Raw genomic sequence first — 19786 nt, forward strand, 5'->3', positions numbered from 1 at the left:
TAGGAACCATGAGGTTGCGGGTTTGGTCCCTGCCCTTGCTCAGTGGGTTAACGATCCGGCGTTGCCGTCAGCTGTGGTGTAGGTTGCAGACGCGGCTCGGATCCCGCGTTGCTGTGGCTCTGGCGTAGGCCGGTGGCTGCAGCTCCGATTCAACCCCTAGCCTGGGAACCTCCATATGCCACGGGAGCGGCCCAAAGAAATAGCAAAAAGACACACACACACAAAAAAGATGAAAAATCTCAAATTGACAACTTAACCCATCACCTAAATGAATTAGAAAAAGAAGAACAAATGAAACTTAGAGTCAGCAGAAGAAAGGAAATCATAAAGGTCAGAGAGGAAGTCAATAAAATAGAGATTAAAAAAACAATAGAAAAAAATCAATAAAACCAAGAGCTGGTTCTCTGAAAAGGTAAACTAAACTGGCAGACCTCTCGCCAGACTCACCAAGGAGAGAAAAAACCCAAATAAAATCAGAAATGAAAAAAGGAGAAATCACAACAGATTCTGCAGAAATACAAAAAACCGTGAGAGAATACTATGAACAATTGTATGCCAACAAATTTGACAACCTAAAAGAAATGGATAACTCTGTAGAGACAGCCTGCCAAAACTGAATCAAGAAGTAATAGATCAACTGAACAGACTGATTACTAGAAATGAAATTGAATATGTCATAAAAACCACTCCCTACAAATAAAAGTCCAGGACAAGTTGGCTTCACAAGTGAATTCTACCAAACATACAAAGAGGAACTTATACTCATCCTCCTTAAACTTTTCCAAGAGGTTGAAGAAGAAGGACCACTCCCAGAGATATTCTGTGATGCCACCATCACCCTACTACCAAAACCAGGCAAAGATAACATGAAAAAAGAAAACTCTAGGCAAATATCTGATGAATACAGATGCAAGAATTCTCAACAAAATTTTAGCCAGCCGAATCCAACAACATATAAAAAAGATCATACACCACAACCAGGTGGAATTCATCCCAGGTTCACAAGAAAGGTTCAACATATGCAAATCGATTGATGTCATAAACCACATAAACAAAAGAAAAATAAAAAACCACATGATCATGTCAAGAGATGCAGAAAAAGCATTTGACAAAGCATTTGACAAAGTCAACGGTTTGATCATGAGTTTTTCATGATCAAAACTCTTACCAAAGTGAGTATAGAGGGAACATTCCTTAACATAATAAAAGCCATTTATGACAAACTCACAGCAAATATAATACTCAATGGAGAAAAGCTGAAACCCTTCCCACTAAAATCTGGAACAAGACAGGGATGCCCACTCTCATCACTGTTATTCAATGTATTATTGGAAGTCCTAGCCACAGCAGTCAGACAAATGAAAGAAATAAAAGGTATCCAAATTGGACAGGAATAGGTAAAACTGTCACTGTATGTAGATGACATGATACTATATATAGAAAACCCTAAGGACTCAACCCCAAAACTACTTGAACTGACCAACAGAGTAGCAGGATATAAGATTAACATTAAGAAATCAGTCGCATTTCTGTATACTAACAATGAAATATTAAAAAAGGAATATAGGAAAATATAATACCTATTAAAATTGCATCCAAAAGAATCAAATACCTGTGAATAAACCTGACCAAGGAGGTGAAAGACTTATATGCTGAGAACTATAAAACATTCATCAAGGAAATTAAAGAAGATGTAAAGAAATGGAAAGATATTCCATGCTTCTGGGTTGGAAAAATTAATATTGTAAAAATGGCCATACTACCCAAAGCAGTCTACAGATTCAGTGCAATCCCTATCAGATTACCCATGACATTTTTCACAGAATTAGAAAAAACAATCCAAAAATTTATGTGGAACCACAAAAGACCCAGTATTGCCAAAGCAAGCAGGAGGCATAACTCTCCTAGACCTCAGACAATATCATAAAGCCACAGTCATCAAGACAGTGTGGTACTGGTACCAAAACAGACAGACAGACCAATGGAACAGAATAGAGAACCCAGAAATAAACCCAGACACCTACAGTCAATTAATCTACAAAGGAGGCAAGAATATAAAATGGGAAAAAGTCTTTTCAGCAAATGATGCTGGCAAAACTGGACAACCGCACGTAAATCAATGAAAGTGGAACATACCTTCACAGCATGCACAAAAATAAACTCAAAATGTCTTAAAGACTTAAATGTAAGACAGGACACCATCAAACTCCTAGAAGAGAACATAGGCAAAACATTCTCTGATATCAACCTTATATATATTTTCTCAGGTCAGTCTCCCAAAGCAACAGAAATAAAAGCAAAAATAAACCAATGGGACATAATCAAACTGACAAGCTTTTGCACAGCAAAGGAAACCAAAAAGAAAACAAAAAGACAACTTACAGAAAGGGAGAAAATAGTTTCAAAGGATGCAGTGGACAAGGGCTTAATCTCTAAAATATACAACCAACTTATACAACTCAACAGCAAAAAAGCCAACAACCCAATTGAAAAATGGGCAAAAGACCTGAAAAGACATTTCTCCAAGAAAGATGTACAGATGGCCAACAAACACATGAAAAAATGCTCAATATCCCTGATTATTAGAGAAATGCAAATCAAAACTTCCATGAGGTACCACCTCACACATGTCAGAATGGCCATCATGAATGAGTCCACAAATAAGTGCTGGAGAGGGTGTGGAGAAAAGGGAAGCCTCCTGCACTTTTCGTGAGAGTTTTAAATTGCTACAAACACTCTGGAGATCAGTATGGAGGTACCTTAGAAAACTATACACAGAACTACCATATGACCCAGCAATCCCACTCTTGGGCATATATCCAGACAAAACTTTCCTCAAAAAAGATGCATGCACCTGCATGTTCATTGCAGCACTCTTCACAATAGCTAAGACATGGAAACAACCTAAATGTCCATCAACAGATGACTGGATTAAGAAGAAGTGGTGTATATATATACAATGGAATACTACTCAACCATAAAAAAGAACAAAATAATGCCATTTGCAGCAACATGGATGGAACTAGAGACTCTCATACTGTGTGAACTAAGAAAGAAAAAGACAAATACCATATGATATCACTTATATCTGGAATCTAATATAGGGCACAAATGAACCTTTCCACAGAAAAGAAAATCATGGACTTGGAGAACAGACTTGTGGTTGCCAATAGGGAGGGACAGGGAGGGGGATGGACTGGGAATTTGGGGTGAATAGATGCAAACTATTGCCTTTGGAATGGATAGGCAATGAGATCCTTCTGTATAGCACTGTGAACTATATCTAGTCACTTATGATGGAGCATGATAATGTGAGAAAAATGAATTGTATACATGTATGTGTGACTGGGTCACCTCGCTGTGCAGAAGAAAATTGACAGCACTATAAATCAGCTATAATGGAAAAAATAAAAATCATTATAGAAAGAAAAAAAAGAATATTAGATTATCTTCATATTTGAACTATGTTTTAGAAAAACATTGTACTGTGTAAGCAAGACGTCGTCATCTTTTGTATTCTATTTGCTCAGCTCCAGAAGGGACATGTTTAGAAAAATAAAGCCAAAATTGCAATCTTTAAAAAAAAAAAAGAAAATTATTTCTTCTGCATATACTTTGAGGTATTTAGGTAAATGATTGGTTGTTAGAGTTACACTTTGACCTATAAGAAGGATTTATTTTATTTATGTGGAACGTGTAGTTATTGTAAAGCTAAGTAAATATATCAAGATTAGTTTGAAGTCTCTTTTGTTCCATGAAATTTCTTCCGACCATATTAACTTATATCATCCACTCATTTATTAACCATCAGATTTTGTTGTTGTTGTTGTTGTTGTTGTTGTTGTTGCTGTTGCTGCTATTTCTTGGGCTGCTCCCGTGGCATATGGAGGTTCCCAGGCTAGGGGTTGAATCGGAGCTGTAGCCACCGGCCTACGCCAGAGCCACAGCAACGCGGGATCCGAGCCGCGTCTGCAACCTACACCACAGCTCACGGCAACGCCGGATCGTTAACCCACTGAACAAGGGCAGGGACCGAACCTGAAACGTCATGGTTCCTAGTCGGATTCGTTAACCACTGCGCCACGACGGGAACTCCCATCAGATTTTTTTAACAGTCTTTTTGCTAACCTGGTTGAACACAAAATTGATTATAGGAATGATATGATCAAGTTATAAATCCTTTAAACAGTTAGAAAGTTTACAGTATAAGGGCAGGGTGTCTTTTTACCTGTTTTCCTATAATCAAGATTATTTCCTAAAAATTACTGTTTTTTTTTTAGGGCTGCACCTGCAGCATATGGAAGTTCCAGGTTAGGGATCGAATCAGAGCTGCAGCTTCTGGCCTACGCCACAGCCACAGCAACACTGGATCCTTAACCCACTGAGGAAGACCAGGGATCAAACCCACATCCTCATGGATACTAATTGGATTCATTACCACTGAACCACCACCAGAACTCCAATTCATGTTTGTTTTTAAGTCTTACAATATTGTAAAACTAGTTCACAACAACTTTCCTGATGAGACTTTCAGTGACAGTCTTTAGCTGGAAGTCATCATTTGAATTGGGGGTGCATAAATGAAACATGATGACAAAACACTTTTTGGAAGTGAGGTAATAAGATGGGACTTTCAATTAGCATTTTGCTCATGAAATAATTATAATTTAAAACTAGTAAAATTTTTACAGTGGCCATTTCCTGTGGATTAAGATTTCAATCTCAGTGGAGTCGTTTTGATTTTGTTTCCCCCAAACAAGTTTGTAGAATTATTGCATTTTTCCACCTTCATTTTTGAAAACTTTATGTCACCTTTATATAGAAGCCACTATTTTTGGCTTCTAACACAGATATTATTTCTGGAATATGACCTTGAAAAGGCTTATTTAGGAAGAGAATCACTATGGATTACAAGTCATCATCATGTTTTAGTGAAGATTCCCATTTGAGTTTGTGTTTAGAGTGTAATTTCCTTTTTACTGTTTCTGATTCAGTTTAAGATGTTACCAGAATTATTTCAAGATGACGAAAAGGCCATCAGTCCAACCTCAGCCACCTCTTCAGGGCGCACGCCCCTCACCCGCACTCCTTCAAAACCTACCAAAGGCAGACCAGGCCAGATGGCTAAGGAGCACAAGAAAACGGTGGGGCACCAGGTGAGTTCAGGGAGCTACTGCTTCCATTATGGCTCAGTTGGAGCTGGGGTCCAAAGGCGAGGATAGACTAGAGCTTTCAACTGTGCGAACATGAAACACTGTCCATTCATACTTCCCCCACCTAACTGTAGACCTGTGACTCTGCTTAAGCCCTTCCAAGAAAAATTTTCTCTACATTTTCATATTTCTAGTGCATTCTTCCCTCAGAGACCACTGCTGCCTTTTTTTGTTCTCTAGTTGTTTCCTCTCTGGATTTGTACAGCTCCCTCTCCTTTCTTTGATGTTTTATGCTCTGTGGGAAGTGGGAAACCTGTCACATGTGCTCAGTGCTTGAGCAGGGGCTGTGAGCTTTGGGCTGGAGGCTGCCTGCTAGCTAGCTTGTCTTCCTGTGCATGGGACCTTGTACCCAGTGCAGATAGGAGGTGGGGCCTGACATGGGTCCACAAACCCCAGTCCGATCCCTTGTTCCTGAGGTTAACCCCACCCTGGCTGTACTCCATTCTCTCTTCATTTCCTATACCCTTTTAAATCATCTTCTACTTTTTTCTCTGTCATAGAGCAGAATTCCCACCAGATGTGATACCTTAATATCCTTAAAGCAAGTTTATATTTTTAGTCAAAATTTTGAGTGCTCAATAGAATGCTTCAGAAATCTGTATGGGTGCATGTGTGGAAGAGTGAACTCTAATGTAATGATGATAATGATGTGTTAGAATAGGCACATCAACTGCAACAAATGTACCCTGTGGTGGGGAAAATTGATAATGGGGGAGGCCATGGCTGTCAGGGTGGGGGAATGTGAGACATCTCTGTATCTTCTGTCTGATTTTGCTGTGAACCTAAAACCACTCTAAGAAAATAAAGTCTAAATTAAAGGGGTGTAGGGGTTGGGGGTCGTGAGGAACAAGAATGTGTATTTAGTGGATAAGATATAATGGTAGGGTTTAAGCAAACTTGAACTGAAAGGCCAAGCATTCTTGTTTAGTAAATAGCAGCTCCCCTATTGAAGGCTGGTCGGATTCATAGGTAGAAAAGTCATCTCCACTAGTGTCATTAGATTTCAAGGTTTTTTACACCATCTTTGACTTTGATGAATCCTTGATACCTCTTTCTGTTCTTTTTCATGTAGTTCCGAAATTCCCTTCACCTGCTAATGGAGACCCTGAATGCCACCACCCCTCACTATGTGCGCTGTATTAAACCTAACGATTTTAAGTTCCCATTCACGTAAGTATTTCTCTGTTGAATTTAAAAGTGTCTATTTCTGGAGTTCCCGTCGTGGCTCAGTGGTTAACAAATCCAACTAGGAACCATAAGGTTTTGGGTTGGATCCCTGGCCTTGCTCAGTGGGTTAGGGATCCGGTGTTGCCATGAGTTGTGGTGTAGGTTGCAGACGCGGCTCGGATCCCCGAGTTGCTGTGGCTGTGGCGTAGGCTGGTGGCTATAGCTCCAATTGGACCCCTAGCCTGGGAACCTCCATATGCCGTGGAAGCAGCCCAAGAAATGGCAAAAAAAAAAAGAAAAAAAAAAAGGCTAAATAAATAAATAAAAATAAAAATAAAAGTGTCTATTTCTGGAGTTCCATCATGGCTCAGCCGTAATGAACCCCACTAGCATCCATGAGAATGAGGGTTCGATCCATGGCTTTGTTCAGTGGGTTAAAGATCTGGCGTTGCCATGAGCTATGGCATAGGTCGCAGACGCAGCTCAGATCTGGCATTGCTGTGGCTGTGGTGTAGGTGGGCAGCTCCAATTCGACCCCTAGCCTAGGAACCTCCATATGCCGTGGGTGCAGCACTAAAAACAAAGAAAAAAAATAAAGAAAAGTGTCTATTTCTTATAAGGATTGCCAAACCAGCAGAAGGGAAAAAATACTTAGGTAAATCTTCATGTCTTTTAGAGGGAAACTACTAGTTAATAGAATTTTTTCCAGTTTTTGTTTCTTTTTGAGAATGTGAGAACAAATTAGCAGTTGGCCTTCTGACAATTTTAAAAGTTGAGGTCAACCACACATTTCTAGTTTTACCTTCTATTTTGAATTTACTTCAGTTCAAGATCTTTTTGGTTAATTTGGGCTTTGATTAAAACCACAGTTGGCCAAGATAAGGTTGCTTTGGCAGATGCTCACAGTTACCCTGGCTACTTTTCAACTGTTAAACCATCAGACAATGTCTATTTTTACCAAACATCTCAAATAGCATGCATGATAAGACTTTTTTCAAAATAGAAATATTTTTCTAATTTTGAAGTACTATATGTACATTGTAAAAACAATTTTCAGGAAATATAAAATAGTATAAAAATAAGTGAAAAAGCATTACCTTATACCTGAAGAAATAATAAGTATTAACTGGCATAGATCCTTTTTGATCAATTCTTCCCTGCCCTGTGTGTGCAGGTGTGTGTGTCCAGGTGTGTGTGTGTGTGTGTGTGTGTTTGTATGAGAGTGAGAGACATTAATAAAGGGAAGAGACTATGCTATAATTGCTCTTTTGTATCTGTTTTTAATTTAATAAATTATGAGTGTTTTCCATGTTAGTAAATACAAATCCACAATGTCATTTTACTGGTGACATTGTATCCCATTATATAGACATACCATCATTCATTTAAATTATTCCCTACTGATAGCCATTTGCATTATTCCTATGGCTATGAGACACATCTCTTACCAAACATTTTTGTGTATTTGCCTGATAATCTCCTTAGAATAATGTATTTCTGGAAGTGCAGTTTGTGAATCAGAGCTTAGGCACATTCACTAAAGGCTGTAGAAACTCCACAGTATGAGTGCTTGTTCAGCCACACCCCTACCAGTCTTGCCCTCTGGAGATTCTGCCTTAGACTGCAGGGCACCTCTCAAAGACTGTCATGTTCTCATTGCCAAGAAGCCCTTTCTGGAGGAAATGAGAAGCCTGAAGAAGCTGCCATGCCCTGGGCCACTCTCCTGGACAGCCCTAGGGCTGTTACCCTCCATCAGCCAACCTCATCTCCCATCACCAGGAGACACATGGGAAGATTGCAGTCAGAAGCCACAGATTGGTTGCTCATGACTTAACTGGGAGTAAGAGGAGTGACTATTCTGTGAGGCAGGACTTGCTACTTCCTTTATTAGTGTCAGTTTGACATTAAGGTGCCATTTATCTAGAGTGAAATACACATAAAGTATGTACGATATAAAATGTTTTTCACTGATGTGAGCAGTATTAATGCTTAGTATGTGTGCACTGAGTTGAATAGCTTTTACAATACTAATAATCTTTTAGAAAAATAATTGAATGGGGTGTATTTAATTTGGTTTTCTTCTTAGAGAAATCTCCAGAGCTGGCTAATCTTTATTCCAGGGTAGCTCTGAATGGTGAGCTACAGAATTATGGGAAGAGCTAGTTAGACCAAGCCATTTTATGAGCATGGCACAGTACAGAGGAATTCGGGCTTCTAAAAATATACTCAATGGTATTTCTTATGAGTTTGTGATATATATATGTATGTATATACAAACACATATACACACACATGCACACCTTTTTTTTTTTTTTTATGGCTGCACCTGCAGTTTTTGGAAGTTCTTGGGCCAAGGACTGAATCTGATCTTTGGCCTAGGCCAGATCTTTTATTGTTTTGGTATCATTGTTTTGTTTTGTTTTGGTTTTTCTCTTTTTAGTGCCACCCTTGCAGCATATGGAAGTTCCCAGGCTAGGGGTCAAATCAGAGCTACAGCTGCCGGCCTATAGCACAGCCACAACACCACCAGATTCAAGCCACATCTGCAGCTTCCACTGTAGCTATGCCATCCTAATCCACTGAACGAGGCCAAGGATCGAACCCACATTGTCATGGATACTAGTTGGGTTCTTAACTGGCTGAGCCACAATAGGATCTCCGATGATGCATCCTTTAACCCACTTCACTGGGCCAAGGATTGAACCCACACCTCTGCAGCGACCTGAGATGCTGCAGTCAGATTCTTAACCCAGCACCAATAATTTTTTTAAAAGATAACTGAATGGGGCCATGGCACAAACTCCTGTGGTATGTATTTTTACTGCTATCAGTCTCTCACTCTCACATGGAGTTTTCCGTTTTGATCACTGCTCCAACTTTTAAATGCTTTTTTTCTTCCCTAATTAATCCATTTGTCCCTTTGTCAAAGAATTTGAACTCTAGAATGAGGAGAGTAGTTTGTGGTGATAGCTAGGCATCTTTGTGTGTGTTAACAATTTCTACTTTTACACGTAGGTTTGATGAGAAGAGGGCAGTGCAGCAGCTGAGAGCGTGCGGTGTCTTGGAAACCATCCGAATCAGTGCAGCAGGTTTCCCCTCTCGGTGGGCTTGGCATTTTCCAAATATAATGTGGATCCTAATGGGGGAGGTTCCTGCTTCTTTAAATAAGCTGACATGTTTTTCTTTTTATAGGTGGACTTACCAAGAATTTTTTAGCCGCTACCGTGTCCTAATGAAGCAAAAAGATGTGCTAAGTGACAGAAAACAAACATGTAAAAATGTTTTAGAGAAACTTATACTGGTAAGGAAGACTTTCACTAACCTTTGCCTGAACAGATATTTGCCAAAGGCCTTGTTTGGAACCTTTGAATATCCAAGTACTGCTAATCCAGGATATTTGGGGGCGGGAAGGTGGAGAAGCACAGTATCTTTACAATGGTGGGACTAGTGAGGATCGTGGTCCAGTATCAAGAAACAGCATGGTGAGGCCTGGATCTGGACTCAGGAAACATTCTTTTTAGAGTTTGGTCATGATCAATAAAAATATACTGAGTACTTACTTATAAAAGACACCAGGCCAGATGCTATGTGATTAAGAAAAAACAAGTTTTGTTGTCAGGTAACATAGGGTGTATTGGAAATTAATGCATTTTAAAGATAAGTATAATATACCTTAGTCCCTATCAAATGCTGAGTGAGTGAGACAAAAAATCAGGAGACAAAGCCCCATCTGCCATGGAGGAACAATTTCATGGAAGAGGTGTATTTTGAGTCAGGCCCTGAAGAGTGGATAAGATTGTATAAAAGTGGAAGGAGACTATCTTAATATGGAGCAATGTGTGTAGAAGTAGAAAAACATAGAGTTTTATCAGAAAATAGTAAAGTGGGAGTTTTTTGTTTGGGGTTTTTTGCAGTAAAAAAAATTGGTGGATGGGACAGTAGGGAATTGGTTAGGAGATGTGGGTTGGTGTTTGAAGAGTCTTGCATGCCACACTAATGTGTTCTTTAGAATGCATCAGAGTCACCTAGAGAGCTTGTTTTTTTTTGTTTGTTTGTTTTTTTGGTTTTTTTTTTTGTCTTTTTTGTCTTTCTAGGGCCACATCCGTGGCATATGGAGGTTCCCAGGCTAGAGGTTCTAATCAGAGCTGTTGCTTCCAGCCTACACCACAGCCACAGCAATGCCAAGATCTGAGCCACATCTGCAACCTACACCACAGCTCACAGCAACACTGGATCCTTAACCCACTGAGAGATGCCAGGGATAGTACCTGCAACCTCATGGTTCCTAGATGGATTCATTTCCACTGCGCCATGATGGGAACTCCAAGAGCTTGTTTAAATACAGATTGCTTTGTCCCACCCCCCAAGAACTTCTGATTCTGTAGTGGGATGGGCCCAATAATTTGCATTTCAAACAGGTTTCTAGGTGATGTTGATCCTGGTGTGAGGACTATACTTTGAGAGCCACTGATGCAGGTTATGGAGAATTTAAGATTCATGAAGAGTTTTTAAAAGAATATTTTTGCTTATTTAACACTAGGTTAGATGGATGAACTCACTTTGAAGTAATTAGTCATAATTACTAGCTATTAACTAAATGTAATATCTCTTCTTTAGTAGTAACTTTTTTCCCCTTGTCAGATGCTTAGGCCACTTTCCTGGTAACGTGTAAAAGAACCCGGTGCATTTTGAGTTTGGCCCAAGTCCTTTGTAGGGAATGGAGAGCAGAAAGTAGGGACAGTTTCCTCCCAGCACCAGCCTCCTTGCCCAGACCACTTCAGGCTGGGCTTGGGGCCACAAAGTAGAGGAATAAAAGCTTGCTATTGGGGATAGAAGGAGAGTGGAGGTGGGGCAGGGAGAGGGAAACTCTTTCTAGCTCTTTCAGCTAGCTTCCTTTGTAAACTCCATTGATTTAAGCTGAAGTAGTTTTAGATATATGTGGATATTTCTGATTTTCTGTTTTCACGTACAAGGCAGGAAATATTTGCTTATAATGAGAAGTATGTTTTCACTTAGAATTTCAGATCTCAGTATTGATTATTATAAATAAGTTTCACTCTTTTTGTATGGGATGGCTAATAATATGCATGCTTCTAGATAAGGTAAATCAGACTATAATGGACCAAAATAGCATGCATATCTATATATGTTTGTGTTTACTGCTCAACTTTGCTTATAATCAGAAGTTAGTGATCACTATAAATGATTACATTCCTGTAAAAGGAGTTTTGAAATCTGTAGGATTTACTGATGACAAAGCCAAGAGATAACTGTTGAGAAACTTAACTCTTAACATGAATATGCAAGATTTTTTATCTTTTAATTTTCATTTCATATGCATTACTTCCTGCCTTTTTCTTCATACTGGTGTTTTTGTCCCTTCAGCTTTCTCATGGAACACACAGCCTGATGTAATCCTTACAGCTTGGGTCAGTCAGAGGGAGTATCAGCATCTCCATTTCCTTGAGATATTTAAAATAAAAACAAGCAAATAATAGCTGCCTATAACCCACAACCAAGTTTTTGGCCTCAGATAATTATTCCAGGTAGAATAATTCTGGAAAATGACTCTTAAACTGTGGTTTTTCCTTTAAGTCCCTGCTATTTGCTCAACTTGCTTAGGATCAAGAAGCTAGCTCCATTAGTTAATTGTGATGTAGCCCAAGTTTTAGCCAATAGTTTCAGCCCTTTACTGATTCTGCTTTTAGACATATTTTTTCTCTTTAAAATTTCATGTATATAGTCACCATTTATGCTTCTGAATATACAATTTCTTCCAAAATAGGACAAGGACAAATACCAGTTTGGGAAGACAAAGATCTTTTTCCGCGCGGGTCAGGTGGCCTATCTAGAAAAATTAAGGGCAGACAAGCTGAGGGCTGCCTGCATCCGGATCCAGAAGACCATCAGAGGGTGGCTGCTGCGGAAGAAGTACCTGCGCATGCGCAAAGCTGCCATCACGGTGCAGAGATACGTGCGGGGCCATCAGGCCCGATGGTAGGTCTCCGGGTGGTGGGTCCGCTCTGGCTCATGAGCTGCAAAGATTGGAGCGCTCATCTGATTCATTGTTCAAACTAGGATAGTTTTGAGTGGTTACCCTTCCTGAGAAGACAACACTTACTTCTTAATTACAAGGGATTAACTCATAAAATAGTAAATAGAATAAAATTTCAGTTACTCTTATGAATGGTTCAGATTCAACCTCAAAAAAATTTACAGATTACTGCACTCACATCCTCAGTATTGTTATTTTTTATATGTCTATATGGGCTTGAAGAAATCATTTGTAAATTGAAACAGTCATGGATATGAGTTAGTTTACATTGACTCCATTGAGGAGTTTTCCAGAGCAATTAGCTAAGTAGCTGTAGAAGAGAATTACACGTACGTTTGATTACATACGAAGATGATTTTAATTTAGAAGGCATGAATTAATGGTAAAGAACTTATGCCCAAATGGATAGATTAAGGGAAAATATCATACATTAGCAGTGGATAGATCTAAGAAAGCTGGTGGTATGGGATTATTGTGTAAACTGGTCTGCTATAAAGAGGGGACAGAGCCTGGGATGATGACCACAGTCCTAGAAAGAATAAACCTTTCTGAGCTTCACTTTCTTAGTATAAAATCAAGTAGTATGAGATGTCTCACTTTTCAGGGTAGGGGAGGCTCAAATGAGATAATAATGAATGCATAGATCTTTGGGGGATTATTAAATAACTATACAAATATAAGAAATATAAATATCAATTTAATATTACCATATTAGAGTAATACAGTGGAGGTACTGCTTATGCCAAAGATATTGGTGCATTAAGTCTCTACAATGTGTTCTTCTGTTTTTCTGATCCTTGACAATGTACCACTCTTTTCTCTGGTCAGCTATGCTAAGTTCCTGCGCAGAACCAAGGCAGCAACCATCATTCAGAAGTACTGGCGCATGTACACAGTCCGCAGGAGGTACAAGATCAGGCGGACTGCCACAATTGTTCTTCAGTCTTATTTGCGAGGCTACTTGGCCAGAAATAGGTATCGCAAGGTGAGACATTATTTTCAATTTTGTTTTATTCATTCCATTAATATTAATCAGGTTCCATGTATGTGCAAAGTATCACAGGGCTCCTGTAAAATGTAGGAGTCATATGAGGACAACCAACAGTTGAAACATATAGTATATATGTGTCTATATTAATTAATTATTTTGGCTGTGCCTACGACATGAGGAATTTCCCTGGCCTGGGATCAGATCTGTGCCACAGTGCCAGTGCCAGATCCGTGTCCTGCTGAGCCACTAGGGAACTCCTGAAATATAGTTTTAAATGGTAAATAAGTACTGAACGTTAATATTTATTAACAAGACATGGAAAAGAAAACTTAACCTTTTTCTTTCCATTTTATATGTAATTTGGGAGAAAAGTGAGTATATTAGTTTCCTGTGGCTGCTGTAAAATTACCACCAGTTTTTTCTCACAGTTCTGAAGGCCAAAATTATTATCACTGGGTCAAGGTCAAGGTGTCAGTGCAGCACTCCCTTGCCTCTTCTAGTGCTTGTGGCAACTAATATTCCTTATAATGGTGGCCATATCATTCCAATCTCTGCCTCCATCATCTTTGTGTCTAACTTTCCTGCTCTTGTCTGTCTCTTATGAGAACACTTGTGATGAATTTAGAGCCCACCCAGATAATCCAGGATAATCTCATCTCAAGATCCTGAATCGTGTCTGCAAAGACCCTCTTCCCAAATAAAGTAACATTTATAGATTCGTAGTATTGGAAGCCTCTGACTATGGTGAGCTTAGGGTAAGATGAACAGAAGATTGTTTAAGAGTGAAACAACCTTGAGATAATTTATCGTGGAAAAAAATGAAATAAAGTATGACATTAATGTGCTTAAAGTTGTATTTGCTGGAGTATGATACTCTAGAAGTTTTTGACAAATAATCTTTATGTCCAGCAATAGTCATTGTGGCTGTAGATAGTGGATCACCAGATTAATCTTAATCATCACCTCTAACAATGTATGATCTAGCTGATGAAAGGTTTTTCTCTCTTTCACGTCAGCAAGGTTTTGAGTCTGTTTTTTAGTATGTTCCTAGTAAACCAGAAATACAGTCTAGATCTTGGAGCTCTCTGGGCATCATTGTTAGAAGGAGCATCGGTAGAGTGATTTGAGGGACATTTCTCTAATCACAGGCAGTATTTGAATTTGCCCTGGGCCCTATTCATGTATTTCTTTTACTTTCTTATTCTGAAATAATTTTAGACCACAAAGAAAAATGGAAATCTAATGAGGCTTCGATGAGCATATTTGATAGCTGTGTTTTGACAAAAATTTGAAGATAGCTACTCCAGGTCTTTCTCTGCCTACACTTGCTTTATAGTCAGGTGTTCCCTCTTTTTGACCATGAACTTTCAAAGGGAGGGAAAAGCCTTACTAAACTTGACCTTTTAGATACACAAACCAGTTACTCTCTTGTTTCCTCACTGCTCTCCTCAGGAACATCTGAACTGGAGTTTGAGACCATTGGTTTAGCAGTAGCAGTCTCTGAGCAGCTCAGCTCCCACTGTGACTGGACATGGTGGGGTGGCAGGTTAGAGGCTATCTCATGTGTAGGCTAATAGCACCCCCTTAGTGCTCCTTCTAGTTGTAATACCAATCCAAGCTCCCCCTTCACGGGGTTTGGAGGTCTCAAAGTGAGAGCAGATGTTAATTTAATGTCTCTGACTCACCAGTGGAAATGAGATTGAGAATAGATGGTCTAATTATACTGTTAACATTTGACTGAAATTATAGAAATGGACCAATGTCTGAAGTTATATGAGGAAAAGGAAATGGAACAGGAAAATAGGCATTGGTAGCTTTACCACAGTGTAATGCTTAAGTTTTAAAGTCTAAAGACCTTCAATTTGCCATCATTGAGTCTTACTCAGTTTGTCACTAGTCAACCAGATGAGACAAGAGGCTCCCTTGGGGCTGTGATGTTCAGTGAGAGCTCAGGAAGCCTGTCTTACCGCAGCATGAAGCACAAGCACAGTGACTACACTGAGTGAGAACTGCAGGCCACCTTAGCATTAGGAAAACAGCCCAAAAGGCAGCCTTGAGTTGGCTGAGGATACTATTGAGTTCTCCTAAACACCTATAATTTTTGTATTTGATGGTTTTAAGCATAACCACTTATTTCTTAACTGTATCATCTAGGATGGGACTTGTTTTTCTCAGGTCCATAACCTAAAAATAGAAACTATTCTTTTAATGATCTTACTAAATTTCTCTCAGTCTGAATAGATGGTTTTTGAGATTTTTTTTTTTTTTTGCATTTAAAGTTTCATAAAAGAGGGGTTCCTAATATGGTGCAGTGGAAACAAATCCTGCTAATATCCATGAGGGTTTGGGTTCAATCCCTGGCCTCGCTCAGGGGTTGGGGATCCAGCGTTGCCATGAGCTGTGGTGTAGCTTGCAGACACGGCTCAGATCTAGTGTTGCTGCGGCTGTGGCGTAGGCTGGCAGCTATAACTCTGATTTGACCCCTAGCCTGGGAACTTCCATATGCTGTGAGTGCAGCCTTAAAAAGGCAAAATAAATAAACAAACAAATAAATAAATAAATAATAAAAATTTTAAAATGAGGCAAAAAAAGTAAATAATGTTTCATAAATGATATGTTGTGCCCATTTGCAATAATCATTAATAATTACTTAATCAAGTGCATACATTTAAACATTTATATCATACAAGAGTTATTTCATAAAATCATAGACTTGGAAGGACCTCAGAGTTTTGTTGTTTCAAACTTTCTTAAAATTTAAAAATATCTTCTCCACCATTCCTGGAAATTGTTTATGCAATCTCTGCTTGATGGTTATTAGTGACAAGAAATTGATCCATAAGACAACCTTATTTCTGTGAGTTTTTTATAAGTTTAGGGGAATATCTGTCTTTTTTTTGTTTGTTTATAGAAAATACAATATAGAATTAAGGTTTGTTTACTTTATCTTACTTTTAGCTTTCTTTTTGAAGTTCCATCCCTACTACCTTTGCATCACGGAAGTGGCTTTCTGCTACATTTGAAACAGTAATGGGAAGTCCTCACTAGAATGGTATTCCTCAAATGTGGCAAACAAGAATATTATTTTTTGTTTGTTTCTGGGTTAAAAAGTCAGGAATAAACTTTTCAATACCCCAAGTGTTGGCTTTTACAGCCAACCTACCAGCCATATGCCATGTCCTCAAATGCAGATCTAATGCATAGCGAGGTGGTGTCAGTAATAGGGCAGGTGGGTAAGTCTTCTATTTTACTATTTTACCCGTAGTGCACAGGGTACCAAGTTATGTTTATTTCATAAAGGATCACCTGTTGCTAACAGAAATAGTATAGCAATAAGAAATCTAATGCATTTTTTTCTTTCTTTTTAGACTAGTTTTAGTAATCCGTTGCCTTTTATTTAGACTGCTTCTCTGTGTATACTCTGCTTATCATCATACATAGACATGTAATCATACATATAGTGTGAATATAATACATATTTTTGTATATGTTTCTTTCATCTTTTGTCTTTTTAGGGCCACACCCGCGGCGTATGGAGGTTCCCAGGCTAGGGGTCCAGTCAGAGCTGTTGCTGCCGGCCTACGCCAGAGCCACAGCAACGCCAGATCTGAGCCACTTCTGTGACCTACACCACAGCTCATGGCAACTCTGGATCCTTAACCCATTGAGCAAGGCCAGGGTTCGAACCAACAATGTCATAACTCCTAGTCAGATTCATTTCCGCTGCGCCACAATGGGAACTCCTGTATATGTTTCTTAAATTGCCTTTTAAAGACTACTTTTTAAATTATAGTCAATTTGCAATATTCTATCAATTTCTACTGTACATCAAAATGACCCAAGACTACTACTTTTCAATCACTTTTTAAAATAATTTTGTGCCTCCATATATTTGTGTTGAGTACAATCCACATAACATGTTGTTGCTTCAGCTTTTGTGTCTTTCCCTTTAGGTAACTTGTGGGTTCTCAGCCTGGCATCCATAGGTAGATAGAGTTGAATGCTGAGTCTAGTCCAGGATCTGACGTTACTTGCACTCACCCTTCTCTGCAGATACTCCGTGAGCACAAAGCAGTCATCATTCAGAAGTGGGTCCGAGGCTGGCTGGCTCGCACCTACTACAAAAGGAGCATGCATGCCATCATCTACCTTCAGTGCTGCTTCCGGCGGATGATGGCCAAGCGTGAGCTGAAGAAGCTCAAGATCGAAGCCCGTTCAGTGGAGCGCTATAAGAAGCTGCACATTGGCATGGAGAACAAGATCATGCAGCTGCAGCGCAAAGTTGATGAGCAGGTGTGTTTTAAGCAGGAGCCCCGAAGGTGCAGCATGGCTCGTGAAATCCACCAGGATCATCCTCAACATTGATCTCTTGACTTTCCCTTTCAGTCTTAGCAAAAAAAGTAAAATAATGATGACAGTGACAAGTGTGGAAATAGTAACAAGTTCATAGGTAAGATTATAATTGCAAGAACTAAGGCAGGAAATTATTTTTGAGAACAAGACTGGTTTAGTAGCGCTCCAAACTGTTAGGATCAAGAGTTGTATTGTACTTCATATTTTAACAAAGCTCTCTCATTATTATCATTCATGTATGTATAGTGTAATGTTCCTTTTGCAGATGAGTCGTTTAGCACTGAGACAACAAAAGAAGCAGGAAGATATCCATGCTTTGGAGGAATCTACAGTCTGCAAAAATAAAAGTTTAATTTCTTAGAGATAGTTATCAAGTTATACTTTAACACATGCAAATGATATAAATGTAATTAGCAATACATAAATACTAAGGACGACAAAGAAAAACAGAAAACATAACAAAATAGGATTCATTGGAAAGATTTTTTGAGTGGAAGGAGGAGTTTTGAAATGGTAAACACAGAGATTTTTAAGAAACTTGTGATTTTGAGGCCATTTTATTCTTAGGCATACTAGCCAGCATATGGCTTTCAGGAGCACACTAATTTTTTTCAAAAACTAGTGTAGACTTTTCTATTTCTGGATAAGAATCAGGAGAAAAAATTTACTATGGCAGCTACCTGTGACTATGAGAAAATCAGGTCTATGTTGCTCATCATGTAAAACAAAAGTAATTGTATCCTGTTCTCCTCTCTCTTTGCATCACTAAGAGGGTATTGTTTGTATTATCATAAATGGGATTAGTATTTTGATTAGATAAAATATCAATGGCATAATAATATAGCATGAATGTGACTGATGCATGAGCATGGTTTTCTCACTAAATAGATTTGATGATGTGTATATTTACTTATTGTTACTTGTGTGTGTATTTAAAGAACAAAGACTACAAATGCCTCATGGAGAAACTGACCAATCTGGAAGGAATATACAACACTGAGACTGAGAAACTACGAAGTGATTTAGAACGTCTTCAACTAAGTGAAGAAGAAGCAAGGATTGCCACTGGACGGGTCCTCAGTCTGCAGGAAGAAATTGCCAAGCTTCGGAAAGACCTAGAACAAACACAGTCTGAGAAAAAGTTCATCGAGGAACGTGCTGATAGATACAAACAAGAAACTGAGCAAGTAAGAGCTAACGTTCATATCCCCATCTACCCCTTTCACAAAGGAAATGTGCTGTCATCTTGATGTGGCCCATGTGGCTCAATGTCAGTTTCCATCCAAGGTAAACTGCAAATTTCCACTGGTTTACTGCTCATTGTTAGTGTTCCCCCCAAGCATGTCTTTGACTATAGGTTTTTTAGCAGAACCTTTTGGTTCTAATAAGCACAAGGGCAAAACAGTATTATAAGAGGAGAATTGATGCCAAGTACCTTCCATACATGCTTTTCCTTTGAATGCATAGGTCTGGGTGGATCGTAGACTCCTTTCTCTGCAGCAGGTTTCAGTGGGTTTCATGTGATCAAGAAGTAAATCAAACAGTTAACTGTCAGGAGTGATAGTAGGGATCTTTATGGAAACTTGCATTGAGGCTGTTTCAAGTTCAAGAGGAAGAAATCCAAATATCTGCACACTGGTTGTAGCCAAGAGCTGCTGTGCAGATAGAAAAACAACAGAGCGCTTCAGATGGATCAGTGCTTCCACACTGTGCATTTTTATTAACTTATATCAAAACTTTACTAAGTGGAGAAAACACTAAAGTCCTTCAGCAGTAATGTGATGTAGCGTTTAAACACTAAATGTACCTCAACATAAGGTTTCCTGGAAAAAAGTAGTAGATTTTCAGAGATTCCACTAGTATTACCATCTCTGATGAAAACAGAGTTGAGTCTGTTGGCTATAACTACTGGCAAGAATCCCAAAGTGCTTTTTCTATACTGACTTCTGAATCTTGACAGCAGCATCTTCAGTGAGAACCTCTGAAGGAGCTTAGACATAGCTCAGG

The 19786-nt window shown here is 39.0% G+C and overlaps 1 protein-coding gene across 8 annotated transcripts in view; it reads left to right on the forward strand.

Moving 5' to 3' along the window:
• Positions 1–19786, forward strand: part of MYO5A (myosin VA) — a 221881-nt gene that overhangs the window by 134752 nt on the left and 67343 nt on the right. For all 8 annotated transcript variants that reach the window (XM_047766321.1, XM_047766319.1, XM_047766322.1 and 5 more), the window contains exons 15-22: positions 4995–5156; positions 6286–6383; positions 9396–9482; positions 9573–9681; positions 12166–12377; positions 13264–13420; positions 17480–17719; positions 18718–18966. In XM_047766321.1, the coding sequence (XP_047622277.1) occupies positions 4995–5156; positions 6286–6383; positions 9396–9482; positions 9573–9681; positions 12166–12377; positions 13264–13420; positions 17480–17719; positions 18718–18966 (1314 nt within the window). The remainder of the gene's footprint in view (positions 1–4994; positions 5157–6285; positions 6384–9395; positions 9483–9572; positions 9682–12165; positions 12378–13263; positions 13421–17479; positions 17720–18717; positions 18967–19786) is intronic.

This window comes from Phacochoerus africanus, chromosome 2 (genome assembly GCF_016906955.1).
Source record: "Phacochoerus africanus isolate WHEZ1 chromosome 2, ROS_Pafr_v1, whole genome shotgun sequence".
Taxonomy (NCBI): Eukaryota; Metazoa; Chordata; class Mammalia; order Artiodactyla; family Suidae; genus Phacochoerus; species Phacochoerus africanus.